Source organism: Microtus pennsylvanicus, chromosome 12 (assembly GCF_037038515.1).
Source record: "Microtus pennsylvanicus isolate mMicPen1 chromosome 12, mMicPen1.hap1, whole genome shotgun sequence".
Lineage (NCBI taxonomy): Eukaryota > Metazoa > Chordata > Mammalia > Rodentia > Cricetidae > Microtus > Microtus pennsylvanicus.
In genome coordinates, this window is record NC_134590.1 from 61,055,396 (window position 1) to 61,069,414 (window position 14,019).

The 14,019-nt window shown below is 50.7% G+C and overlaps 1 protein-coding gene across 2 annotated transcripts in view; it reads right to left on the reverse strand.

The window, feature by feature from the left end:
- Positions 1-14,019, reverse strand: part of Afap1 (actin filament associated protein 1) — a 117,668-nt gene that overhangs the window by 4,201 nt on the left and 99,448 nt on the right. Inside the window, exons 13-17 of one of the 2 annotated variants that reach the window (XM_075943777.1) lie at positions 11,552-11,818; positions 9,497-9,611; positions 5,705-5,869; positions 4,155-4,345; positions 2,373-2,537 (exon numbers count right to left, since the gene is read on the reverse strand). In XM_075943777.1, coding sequence (XP_075799892.1) covers positions 2,373-2,537; positions 4,155-4,345; positions 5,705-5,869; positions 9,497-9,611; positions 11,552-11,818 — 903 coding nt within the window. The remainder of the gene's footprint in view (positions 1-2,372; positions 2,538-4,154; positions 4,346-5,704; positions 5,870-9,496; positions 9,612-11,551; positions 11,819-14,019) is intronic. The other variant, XM_075943778.1, reaches the window with a different exon arrangement.

Consider the following 14,019-nt stretch of genomic DNA (forward strand, 5'->3'; position numbering starts at 1 on the left):
CACCATGGCCCTACACTGTGTGGGGGCTCAGTCACAAACAACAGAATGCAGGCTCCCCCTGAACAAAATAATTGTACAGTACATGCACTTCTGTGTAGCCAGTCAGAGATAAACACAATCCAAGTACCTGGCAGGGGCAAATACGGAATTGTGGCCTCTGGACACGGGACACTCATCAAGCTGAACAAGGAAGGGAGTAATGACTCCTGGTCCATCATGGATCTCCAGGATACCATGTACTTAAGGACTTCATAGGACCTGAGTCTAGTTATGTGCAAGTTCAAGGTAGTCAGGTTCATAGAGACAAAAAGTACCATGGTGGGTACCAGAGGCACGGGAAGAAGGCAGTGTTGGTCTATCGGGGACAAAGTCTAGGAAGATGAAGTTCTGGAGGTGATGCCAATGAGACACACACTTGGAAATGTTCAATAGATCAGGACAGCTTTGCTTATTTTACCAAAAGAAAGTGAAAGTTGGAAAGTGTGGATGGATGGGTGAGTGGATGGGTGGATGGGTGGGTGAATAGATGGGTGGATGGGTGGGTAAATAGATGGATATATAGATGGATGGATGGATGGATGGATGGATGGATGGATGGATGGATGGATGGATAGATGGATGGATAGATGGGTGGATGGGTGGGTGGGTGGATGGATGGATGGATGGATGGATGGATGGATGGATAGATGTGTGGATGGGTGGGTGGGTGGATGGATGGATGGATGGATGGATGGATGGATGGATGGGTGGATGGGTGGGTGAATGGATGAATGGGTAGGAGCAGTGGACATAGTAGCTACCAGGGGTGGCAGCAGCCCCTAAATGCTATCCTTAGACATGGTTCTCTCAGCACCTATTCTCAGTCACCATGGAGATATCTGGGGAGATTGAGATGGGGAATCTGGCCAGGCATATCCCTCTAAAGAACCGAGCCACCAGCCAAGCCTGCAGTACCCCATCCCCACACTCCACCCCCTTGTGCGTATTTCTGTTTTTGCCAACAGCTCCATTAGGGTTCTTATTTCTGCCAATGCGGTGCCATTAGTCATTAATTACACTTGAACTCTTGATTCTAGAAAAAGTCAAGAGACTTTTCAAACTAGTCAGTATGTCCCCAATCCGACCTCATGTCCAGTGGGGCCCCTCAGACACTAGGGGCATCCTGCTCAAGTCCACTCATGAGGCTGTGTGAGAGACTAGCCGCAGTGACTAGAGCATCCACACCTTCCATCTGTGCACTGGCAGCAGCTGGGACCAGAAGCAGTGACCTCCCTCCTATGCGGATTGGCATTGGCTGGAGGTGGCTGTGTCTCACTCTGGCAGTCATAGATTTCATCTTCGTCATCAGAAGGGGATAAGGCTGAAAAGCCTGAGCCAAGGAATCATTTATTTTTATTTTTCACAGCATGGCTTGACTTCTCCCCACCTTCTCTGATGGTAAAGGAACTGGGAGGGGAATCGCATAGCTCCAGTCTAACATGGCTCAGGCAAAATGGTTCTCTGCAGAGGAGAAGATGGCTATAGACTAAGAAGGCCTGAGGGATGCTCAGGGAAGCCACTGGAATGCCAGCTCAGTAACCTTCCCCAACTAAGGCTCCCCATGGAGCCTTCTAGAAAGCATGCTTGCTGGGGAAGCACACACACTGAGAGGTCGGGCAAGCACAGTTCCTACCACCATCCCAGCACACCCTAAGAACATAGCACAGTCCTCGCCCTGCATGCAGTCTGTCCTGCTGAAAGCAAAATGCTTCTTGCTCCTGAGCAAGGGGCTCAGGCTGCTGAAGGACACATCGATGCCAGCTGTGAGATCTTGAGACTCACAGGGCGCATGCTCAGTCTCTTCCATCTTCAGAACAGAGGAACACTATCTGGACTCATGTCCCACCCCCAGGCCAACTCAGTTCAACCTACAACTGCTTCTGTCACCATGGGTGAGAAGTGCTGGCTCTGGTCATCTGGAAATTATACTTTGAGAATCCCTATGATTTAATCATGGCAAAGGTTGTTGGTGGCTCCTCTCCCTGACTGCAGGAGAGGAGGGACGCTGGCTGATGGCCAGGGTGCTGGGGACAGCCTAGAAAGAGAAATACCTTTCTGGCTTTTATCTTTCTTCTTTGGAGAATCACAGCATGTAAGTGCTGGAAAGGACATTGTGGTCACTCAGCCCAGTCTGTGCTGCCCAAAGGAGGACAAGCCCAAAAGGATGGAGCCTGTCCACTTCTGAGGTGACCTGAAGCTCTGGGGATTCCGGCTTGGTTGCTGTCTTTGAACCCCAGTCCCTAAGGATGCGTGTGGGAACTGGAAGAGGCTGAGTGCCAAGTGCAGTGGGGTTCACTTTGAGCTCGGGAATCCGGCTCAGCAGGGAGGCTCACCTTGGCTTTCTGCAGCACGTGCCCACGGCAAGGGGAGTTGCCTGAGGATGGTTGGCTCTTCTTCAGGACGGCTGCACTGTTCACAGGCAGGGGCCCCTCAGCATCACTCGTATCACAGCTGGAAATGGGAGAGTTTTCCAGAGTCCGATGCCGAAACACAGGAGACTGTTAATAAGAGGAGAGCCCTGTGTGAGGGGTGGTTCTCAGCCACTGGTATTTCTCAGAGAAAAACAGTTTGGTAAAGAAGAAATTGATAAAACTAGGAAGGTCCACCACAGCCAGTGCCTGAGCACCTTTTGACAATGCATTTAATGGGGAAAAAAAAAGCTGAGGCCAAGGGATGGAAGACTAAGAGGCAGGGTTCTGGGCCCACACTACTGCCCTCACCACCTCTCGCCTATCCATCCACATGGTGCTTCTTCCTAAGTTTGCAAATGCTTCCTGGAGTTGCCTGCTACCAAAAGGGTCAGGCCTTGTTGTAGAAGCTGCCAGGACCAGACAGCATTAGCTTGGGGTTCACAGGCAATGAGTGACCCCCAAATGGCACTGAGGGTCTGTGACCATTCTCACTTTTTCATATGCTGAAGAGAAATTTCTGGAAAGCTTAAAATGAATCAGCTTACATAGCATACAATGAGGACTACTGAGAACTCAAGAACAATGGCAATGGGTTTTTGATCCTACTGCACGTACTGGCTTTGGGGGAGCCTAGGCAGTTTGGATGCTCACCTTACTAGACCTGGATGGAGGTGGGTGGTCCTGGGACTTCCCATAGGGCAGGGAACCCTGATAGCTCTATGGGCTGACAAGGGAGGGGAACTTGATTGGGGGAGGGGGAGGGAAATGGGAGGTGGTGGCGGGGAAGAGACAGAAATCTTTAATAAATAAATAAACGGAAAAAAAGATTTACAAAAAAAAATGAATCAGCTTATCTCTTCAGTTAACTTTGACCTGGCTTTGGCTTGCTGGCTCTTCTACATAGGATTGCAAACTGTCCTTTGGGAAAGCATGGCACCGGGGAGACCATGTTATCATCACACAACACAGAACACCGAAAACACACTTGGGACATGCAGGATGTCGGCCCAGAACTTCTGTGAACATTGTGAAGATCAATGTTTGGATAACATAGATCTTTCTTTGGACACCTTCAGAGGCAGCACTGACTCTGGGTGGAGGTGCTGTGCAAAGAGGGAGTCCTAGGGTGGCCAGGCAGTAGCTGTCTACAGCGGGAGCACCTGTAACACGCTACTCTTCTGAGGAAGAGGGCTGGTTATAATCACACAGAATGCCGCCACCAGTGCCAGGGGTGATGACAACCACAGTGCATAGTGACACAGGAGATGGCAGAGCATGGCCCACCCAGTTCTGAGCCTCTGAGGCTAGGCTTACTCCTGGTCAGGGGACAGTGGGGACAAGAGAAAGTCTCAGTGGCAGAGTCAGCTGAGGACAAGGAGCCATGACTAAAGGTAAGGGCTCCGACTTGACAGGTGGCATTCTCATTCATGCCCCAGATTTAGGGGCATAGACCGTGTTACTGTCACCGTGGCTTCTAGAGACTTGGTGGCATTGTCAGGGAGTGCTCATGGGAATGAGTTCCTGCCTAGCAAGCTGGCATCAAGTCAGAACTAACCATGCAAAAGACAGCCATGTCCTCCGCCTTTAAAGACTGGTGAACATAGAGGTCAGTGTCTCCACACATTGGGCACCACCCATGGTAGTGAGGAAACTGCCTGAGAGACCATGGGGCACTTCCCTGTGCTGTGCCTTCAGAACACTTACCTGTGGACTTGATGTGCCCGACCTGGGCTCAATAGCCAGTCCTAATGTGACGCCCCCGGCCAGGGCCTTCTTCAGGCTCTCCTTGACCTCTGTCAGCTCCAGCTCCAGGCTGACCCGCTCGGCCTCCCTCTGTTTGCACTCCTCCTCCAGCCTCTTCAGCTTGTCCTCCAGGGCCACCTGGGTCTTCCTGCCTGAAATCCCAGGGACACATGGTCACCTCACAGAGGAGCTGACATAGCTGAGCTCTGCCAGGTCTTGCCCACAGCCTGATCCCACTCAGAAGCCTGAAGGACCTTCCTGACACTCACTCAGAGGGCATGGTGTCCAAAGGGGTCCCTGACTGTGCAGCTGAATAAGGAGGTCTCAAATTCTACCAGTTGCATGTGGGCTACTGCACCTGCTGCTGTGGTTGGAAAACATAGCCCACGTCTCTGTAGGCCTCCACATACATTTCTCCAGGGCTTGCCAGCTAACTTATTTATTTGAAATTTGATGCAGTGACCAACTGGGCAGAAAATGCACAGAGATGGACACTGAAGAAAACCAAGTCAGTGAGGTGGGCAAACCACAGGGCACAGGGAGCCTGGCCTCTGAGAGACACAGCTGGGGCCTTTCTGCACCTCTGTCCTGTGCTTTGACACAGGAAGTAGAGGAGCTGATCAACATGCACCATGCTCCCTTATGTCATAGACTTGGCTTTCCATGTCTCTCGGATAGCCTGATGTTGACACCCCGCCCAACCTGGTCCCACAGACTATCCTAATAGGCCCATCTGTACCTCCTTTCCTGGTCTCTGCTCCCAAAATTACTTCCCCGAACAGCCATAATTTGGAAAGAGTTCAACTCTGGTTAAGTAGGATGGGCAGATGTACCAGCCTCAGCCTGCACTGAAGCCTTCTGGAAGCCAGGGTCCCCTCTGGGCTTCCCCACCTGCTGGCATCTCCCTTCTCAGCTGGCAGAAGCTAAATCTGAAAAGTCAGTTGTGCCTCTGTTGGGGGGGGCGGTACAAGGGAAGATGGGAGGTCTGGCGAGGAAGGCACAGCCTGGGCCTGGGTACCACTCATCCTCAGACGTGACTACCCTGAGAGCTGTACCTTGCTCGCTGTCCCTCTTTCAGGATCACTAATACAGTCTTTTCCCTGATCCCTAAAACCAGGTACAGCCTTGCTCTCCCAGGCCTTTCTAAGAATAGAGAGCTGCTTCTTCCTAGGCAAAGCTCTATGAGAACTTCCCAGCCCCGGTGGCTGCTTCCTCCACGGAAGAAACACTGAGTCAGACAAGGAAAAAAAACCTGCCAACCTTCTTGGCCCTTAGCAGCTGAGGTTGAAATTGCTGGCATCTCACTAGGGCAGGTCACAGTTCCTGCCTATGGTGGAACTCTTCAGCCAACTCTGTGCTGCCCTGGGCTCCCTACAAGGCCAGCACCCCAGGAGGGCAATATTACCTTGTGGCACAAAGGTCTAAAGGTGAGCTGGATGAACTCTAGAGCTCCAGGGGACACAGGCGCATGGACCATCAGAGCTTCCCACTCCCACTCCCACCACACACACCTGCATTCACTTCGATGGCGGCCCTCAGGTCCTTCCTCTCTTTCCGGAGCTGTGCTAGCCTGTTCCGCAGGGCCTCTTTCCTCTTCAGCAGCTCCTCCTCTTTGGACTGTAACAGCTTGGCATCTGCTTCCACCCGGTTCTTACCGTATTTGTACTGGTCAGCATCTAAATAAGGAGTACCAAGAGTTAGCGCATCCAGAGGGGTCAGACTGCCAAGGTCTGTTGCTTAGCGCTCTACCACAGAGCTGCTCCTGGCTGGTCTTGAGGAGAAAGGGGGGTTACGAGCAGGGACTCTACATGCCTCAATTCCTCTAATACTTTGATCTGCACATTTACAAATGGAGAGGAATACTGGGGACTCCCTCCAGGGCTCCTCCCTCCAAGTGCTCCTCCCCTCAGCTTTCAAATAATTGTCAATAAGGCTCAGAGCAATGATTCTGGAACCTGGCCAGGCAGTGACCTGGACAGTTTTAACTGTCAGCCCAACACAGTCTACAATCATCTGGGAACAACATCTTAACGAGGTATTATCTGGATCAGCTTGGCCAATGGCCATGTCTGTAAGGGAGTGTCTTGATTATTAGCTGAGATGGGAAGACACACCCCCAATGTGCGTGGCACCATATCACGAACTGGGCCCTGGAATGTGTGAGAGTGGAGGAAGCTGGCTGTGTACATGACCTCACGCAGGTAGCCATGCATTTATTCTCTCTGCGTTTGAATCTGAGTGTGAGGTGCCTTGACTTTTCCACAGTAACACACTGTAACTGTAACTGCAAGCCCGAAATTGTTTCTGTGTATTCGTTACAGCAAAAGAAATGAAACCAGAACAGCATATCTGTTATGGTCAAAAATAACCTCTATTGGGACTGGAGGGATGGCTCAGTGGTTAAGGGCACTGGCTGCTCTTCTAGAGAACCAGAGTTTGAGACCCAGCACCCACATGGCAGCTCACAGTCATCTGTAACTCTAGTTCCAGGGGTATTCAAGACCCTCTTCTGCTCTCCTTGGTCTCCAGGCATACACAGGGTGCACAGATAAACATGTAGGCAAAACACACAAAGTAAAATAGATTTTAAAAATATGTTCTAGAGTTTCTGTAGTTCTCCCTATGTGCATAGCCTCCCTGTTCCCACTTCTGTTTTACAAGAACGCCTCGCCCTGGCTGGAGGGAAGACATCTCGTTGGCCTGAGATTCTGATAGGGAGGGCGTCTCTGCTGAATGAAAAGACAGAGAGGCAGTCCATGGTGCTTGGAGACCTACTATTCAAAGGGCAATCTTGGAGTCCTGTGACCTAGGACAAACCTGTGCCTGTTTCTCCTCCTGTGAAATGGGATAAAAGCAGGTCATTCATGGGCGGCTGTAAGAGTTCAATTAATATTTACAAAGCACTTAACGTAGCTCCCCAGACGAATGCTTTATAAATAGCTGCTATAGTTAATGAATGAATGAATGAAAAATGAATGAGAGAATAAGTAAAAGATTCCAGGGAAAATCAGCAACCTGGCCGCCAGCACATAGCCATTCACACGGTGCTGAACTCAGGCCCCACACTCCCACAGTCTGGCCTACAGTTCTGGGCTACTGTGTGTTGTTGTGGGGAACTTAAAGCAGATCAATAGGAATTTAGGGAAAGCCTCTCTAGAAAAGATGCCGAGGGGCTGGAGAACCTAGCATGACTGGCCAGAGCCTGCTGTGAGGCTTCCAGCATCTCTAGTCACAGTATCACTCGCCAGATCTGGGGGCTGCACTCCACCTGCCCCTCTGTCACCGTCACCGTCCATCTACAGGTCTGTCTGTTTCAGAGTAGAAGCCATAGAGGGACAAGGGCTGTTTTGCAAGTCTTTAAAAGTAGATGCATTTCCCTAACACGGATAACTGTGTGTGAAGATGCTTGGCATGGAGCAGACACTCACAGGCATCCCCCATGACAACTAGAGATGACTGGCTCGCCCTGAGCTGGCTCTACCATAATTGACCACTTTCTTAGGGATTTGGGCATTTCCTATGTCCAGTCAGCATCCCTTCCCTCACCAAAAAGACCCCCCCTAGACTGACATTGCCAGACTCACAACGCAAGGATAACCACCGTGTCTCGTGAAACCAAGGCACTTCCAGGAAATTCTGTGCCAAACTGTACAAACTCCCCTGTCTACACCAATACATCTCCCAACAAACCTACAGACGACAGCTTATAAATTTCCCCGCCGTGTAGTCCCCATGCAATCAACTATACAACTGTAATGCAATCGGCTGAACTCGGCAAAAGCACGGGATGCAATTATTTTTCCCTTTTGTTTCCATTAGATGTCACCAAAGTTAATAAAACATTCCCTACAGAAGGTCCCACTAGATACTGGGACAAATCATCCATAAAATAAAGCGAGCGGAGGACCATGAGAATCGCCTGGCTGAAGGAGCCCTCGTGGGATTCAGATCTTGCTTAACAAGGCATTTTAGGCCGACTCATCCCTCTGGCTCCTGCACCTCCCTGAACGAACAACACTAAGAACAAGAGCGTAAATACACCCAAGGCATCAGGGAATGAAATTACAAAGAGAAGGCCAAGGAAGTCTGCGACAATGAGGAGATAGCCCGACAGGCTCCTGACCTGCCTGCTTGAAATGCAGAGTTGAAAGCCGAGGCATAGACAAGCTCCTGTCAAGAACGCAAAGGTTCCCTGGGGCGGAAGCAACCAAGTGTTGCTCAAGTCCCATGGCTCATCCATGCTTTGACTATGGAAAAGGATAGCCTCTCTGTGCCCTTGTTCTGACTCTGAAGCAGATACCAGCATGGGCAGGGCTGAGGCCTTTTCTCTCCCGCACCAGGTGGGTGTGGAGGACTCCAGGTGAAGGTAGCTAGTTATCTACACTATCCCGGAGGCTGGTCTACCGAATGCATGGCTGCAGACTGGAATGCTCAAACAGGAATCCCGGATGGCATTGACTGGCCATGATTTGGCATGGACACTTCCCTGCTTGGCTCAGACTGATGGAGGAGCTCCAGGACCAGCAGAGCCCCTTGCAGTCCCTAGGCCTGCGTTTTAAAGCTAGCATGATCTTCTCCTCATATCCCCAGCAACAAGCGGGGTGTCCTGAATAAACACATCCCACCAGCAGGCTGGCTGAATGGCTGAGCCCCCAATGTAATGAGGGCAGGGCAAACACAAACTCAAGAAGCTAGCACACTCAACTTTAGCTGCAGATGAAGGAGAGCTGCTGAATCCCAGGCAGGCTGCGTCTCCCTCTGTTTGGTCTATACAGTCGGCTCTGAAGTCGGAAGGCCTGGTCTGCTGTGAGACCTCTGGCTGTCCTGTTCTACTCGGGGGTACTTTCCTCACTGCACAATGGGGTGCATGGCACCTATCCTGACGACACAGCTATCAGAGGTCAGCAGGGATGGAAGGTGCTGGTTGCTGTGACAGGTCACTTTGCTTTCGGTGCCTAGCATCTCCCTTTCCTCTGAATCAGCCCAGTGCTCAGCCACCTGCACGTCTGACCGATGAAGTGGCTGCCTTCAATTTATGTGACTTTGTCACTGGTGTTCTAGGGACACAAACAGAAGTCTCCTGGACCAAAGTCCCAGTATCTCATGGTTGAATGTCATACCAAAAAGCCAAGCAACATTCACAGAGGCTGGGTTAGAGATCCTGGCCAGTGAGAGGGGGAAGCACATTATTCTACCTCCCAGTACACCCTCAAGCTCAGTATCTGCTACAGAAGTAGCCCAGCCAGCCTCAAGTTGACCAACTGCACCAAAGCAGGAAGCAAGGAGCCAGAAGGGGAACTCACTTGATGCTGTCCGTTTCACGCCTCCTGCAGAATCCACTTTTTTTTGCTGGCTGCTTGGAACCTTCCCCTTTACGGAAACCCCATTAGATGCCACTGGAGGTTTTTTGCTCTTCAACTGTTGAAACACACAGAGAAAAACAATCAAGCTAAAGCACCCTTTTACCTAAAGTTACTTCTTTTAGTCTTTGACTCTTAAGTGCAACCGACTAGCATGGTCAGAGGGCAAAGGAAACCAACTCAGTTTCCAGTCAACGGGTTTCTGTGATGTCCCTATGGGAAACTTCCAGCAATGAAGGTTGAACACCCAGGACTACCAGGAAGTCTGTCTGCAATGGGAAGGATGCTATGTTTTTGCTGGGGCCTCAAGTTTTGGATAGAGAGCAGCTCTGAGTGACCATGCACAGGTGTGCAGCAGAACCTTTGAGAGCCTGAGACACTGTGTCTAGCTAGAGCTAAGTTGTTTTTCCATTATTGGGCTATTTTTAGAGAAAGGGTCTGGCTGTGCAGGGAGGTTCTTGCCCTTAACTGAGCGATGCAATAATGGGGTACATAACCTCCTTTCAGATCACTGATGAATCATCTGAGGAAGGCTGCAAGAGACAAATATATCATAAATATATACAAGCCTTAGCCAGCTACAGGCTTAAAAAATTCAACAGTCCCTGCTGACTCTTCAAGGCACAGCTTCACACTTGGCAGACAACACTGCATGCCAGGCAGTGAACTCGAGAGAGAGGAAACTTGACACCCAGGTGCTGTCATCCCCAACTCTCACTGCCTGCTTCTTCTTCCATTGGAGGTACAGTGTGGGGCTGCATACAGATCTAGCTGCAATTCTGGCTTGTCATTTAGGGGACCCTGAGCCTGCCCTTCAAAACTTCCCGAACCTCTGGTTGCTCGCTTAAAAATGTAAAGACACTGGCATCTCCCTAGGACTCCTGATGATACTGCACAGCCATGCACAAGACGGCAACCAGGAGTTCTCTGAGTGCATGGCCTCATCACCAACAGGTTCCCAAAGGAATGACCAGCCTGTTTGGAAGAGAGACTAGGCTGGGTAACAGTGGTAGTGCCATGCCATGCACCATGTGATTCCTGACTAGTGAGAGGACACTCCACATGCACAGGTGGCAGATTTACCAAGCTAACCAAAGACAGCTATGATACCAGCAAACCGACAGATACATAGGTAGGACTCATTGGCCAGAACTGGGCCGGGATCCTGATGACACTGGCAGAGGCTGGTGGAGTTCACACTGGTCACTCAGCGGCTCACACCCCTCCGACTCCTGGAGTCAGACTCTCCAGGGATAACATCTGAATATTTGTGCTACCACAGCAAGATCTCCGTGTCGGTTCAGACAAAGCAGTGTCTGGAGTGCAATAGTGAGTCACCACTACGTGGACGCCTAGACCTTGCCTGGTGTCTGCTATTTTCTCAAAACTGAATGGAATGGACCATGGAAAGTCTAGCCTCTTGCTTTACGTTCCCAGAGTGTGAGGCAGCCAGGACTCCAGGCAGAGCATACAGAATGCTTAGGTTAAAAATTGATGAAGGCAGTTCATGTCTGCTCTGAAAGGCTGATGCATGTCACAGAGCATGGGCAAACAAGGGTTCAGTCAGAGCCCTGTCACACAGGTACAGGAGGGCACACATCATTGTCTCCCAGACGACACACTGGCTCTCAGCATGGTGCTGGCCATGTTTACAGACAGGAACTAACCACTCCCTGGGGGCAACCGTTGCTCACTTATACACAAGGTAGAATATTCTAGAGAAACCTGCCATTCCAGAACCTTCTGGAAAGTTGCATGGCCTCTTTTCATAATCTTTGATGTAATTCTCAAACTGCACTGGGGAATCCTCCAGGAGCAGAGGTGGGTGAGCCAGGAAAACTGGGAACTGGTCCCAAATGGCTCTCCAGTCCCTCCGTGGCTAACTGTGAGGTAGGCTATGGCTGAAGACTGTAACATTTTGGTGTGTGGGAGGAGGTGAGTATATGGTCACTGCAGGTCCACTGGTGATGTCGGGGAGTTCGGGAACGCAATCTGTACCTGGGAGTGTAGCCCGAGAGACGCCCTCCCCACAGAAGAGGTGTTAGTGACAGGTGGGGAGCAGGGTGGGCTGCAGGAGGTGGGGGATTTGTAGTGGTTAGAGGACAGCCTGTCAGCAGGTGGCCGAGATGCCCTCCGGTCAGCAGGAGAGGAGCGAGCAAAGATAGTCGGTGATGGCAAGTTATCGTAGAGGCCCGCATTATCATAAAGCACCTCTTCCGCCAGGCCTCTGCTCCCACAGCCAGGAAAGCCGCCATCCGCGTCCCACTGCAACACATACGGCCAGATGAGGACAGAGAAGATCAGCACAGTGAGATGTTAGCAGCCCCCCAAAGCTCTGCATGGCCAGTCACTCATACACACACAGGTCAGGCACAACTCCCACAACCACGGGCTGCTTCATAACGGCCCCTTTGCCTTCGGGGTCATAAGAAAGGTTTCTCTGTCCTTAAATTGTTCGCAGAGTCAGTTGAAGAGTACTGAGCTGGCATTGCTAGCCCTAGAGACATGGAGTTTGGAAGTTCCCTGATGCATAGGAAATAAGGTCAGGGAGTTGGACAGCACCCGGAGCTCTTTGCCGCATGGGAAGGCACGTGAGATCACGATCAAGGGCCCTGGCGCTTGTTGTGGTTCGGACACACTGGTTTATCTATCACTTACTCCACTTAGCAAGCAGGGGAAACGGAGCCAAAGGCAGCTCAGACAGCTGGGGAAAGGCAGAGCTGGGCAAATCAGGCTGCTGGAGGAATGTGACTGACATCCAGAACACCCTGAGTTCATCCTTGCTGCCTTGTGGCCGACAAATTCACCATCAAGGTCAGCGTGGTCTAAGTTCCATAGTTGAGCACCTGAGAAAGATTGCCATTGCCAAAAAAGCCTGCTGAAGACAGAGTCATGTAACGGTAGAATGCAGGGTGCTTCCGACTTGGATGGAACAATGGCATTACGCTAGCAGAGGAGCTGAACAAAGAGTTAACAGTTCAAAGCCATGTCTCAGGACACGGACTCCAGAGCACTGGCAGGAACCTATAAAGAAAGCCCAAACTCTTAACTACTGCCAGATCCCCCCAGGCTTTAAAGGTCTTTGTAAATTGCCCTGTATTATAAAAGGAAATATTAATTCATATATTCTGCCCATTTCAGCCTGTTTTTTTATGTTCTCCTGCAGCGTTCCTTCTTGCCAGACTATAATTACAGCCCTTTGTTATAAAAATAGGAAAGGCCTAAAATCCCAGGGTGGGGGTGTCTTCTGCAGCCACATCAGTGTCTATTTTTGTGACACTGGGGACAAGCGCACAACCTAACACAACGTAGAAAAGCCAGGGTGGAGCGCTGCAGTGACAGCCCCACAGATATGCAACGGTCTATACTTGACTTTCATTTTCCTAAAATAGCAGGGATCAAGTCATGTGGAATACTTAGTAAACAGTGACGAAACCCCACAGAAGTTTCTAGAATAAAAGTGACTGTGTGCAGAGCCCTTCCCTCGCAAAGAATCAAAGGGAGTGCAGAATGAGCTGAACTTTTATAGGGGAAACAGTACTGACACTCTGAGCATTTGGTCATAAAGTGTGGACTTTATGGAACCCAGAAATGAAGCCTCTGAAACGCAGTCATGTGGTAACAGAGGTCTGCGCACAGGACAGGCTGAGGAAACCTGAGCAGGGATGCCATGTGGAAACAAAAGGGCAAGATGCGCGCGCACACACACACACACACACACACACACACACACACACACACACAGCATATGTCTCAGCTCCTAGGGCCCAGTGCATGTATGTAGGGAGGATTCCTCAGCACGGAGCTGTTTCTTTCCACATCAAACCATGGGTGAGCCGGGGAAGAAGCACTGAGGGTTCATGAGCCAGCATGGTGTCTGAACTGCCAAGGGGACCCGGACATATGAGCATGGCATGATTCATCAAGTCCCTGCACTACCTTGCTCACCTCCTGTTTGTGTGTGTGTGTGTGTGTGTGTGTGTGTGTGTGTGTGTGTGTGTGTGTGTGGTGTGGCTATGTGGAGGCCTTGTCTAGAAGGCAAGGCCTGCAGAAGGCTGCTGAGGCCACAGGCTGGGAATGGCAGCATACCTTTGAGATTAGATACCCTAGATTCTGGAGTACAGGAGCAGGTCACACACAATGGTGCTGGGGCTACACGGATACAGGGAGGCCACAGAGGCCAGGCCTCACCTTGAAAAATGTGCAATAGCAAGAATAGGGGAGGGAGCTGGGGACCATGACACACAGGGTGGGCTGAGAGCCCTTCTCACAGTGCTCACCAGACATCACTGTCCACAGGGCTATAGGGCCACAGAACAGAGGTCACCGGGAGGACTCCCAATGCACAAAGGAGCCTGGCTCCTGCCATCAGAATATTGGGGAAAGAACGAAGTCGGGAACAGGAAGGACACAAATTTAAAAGAAGGTTGAGAAACTCTTAAGAAATACCTGCTCCTCTTAGAACA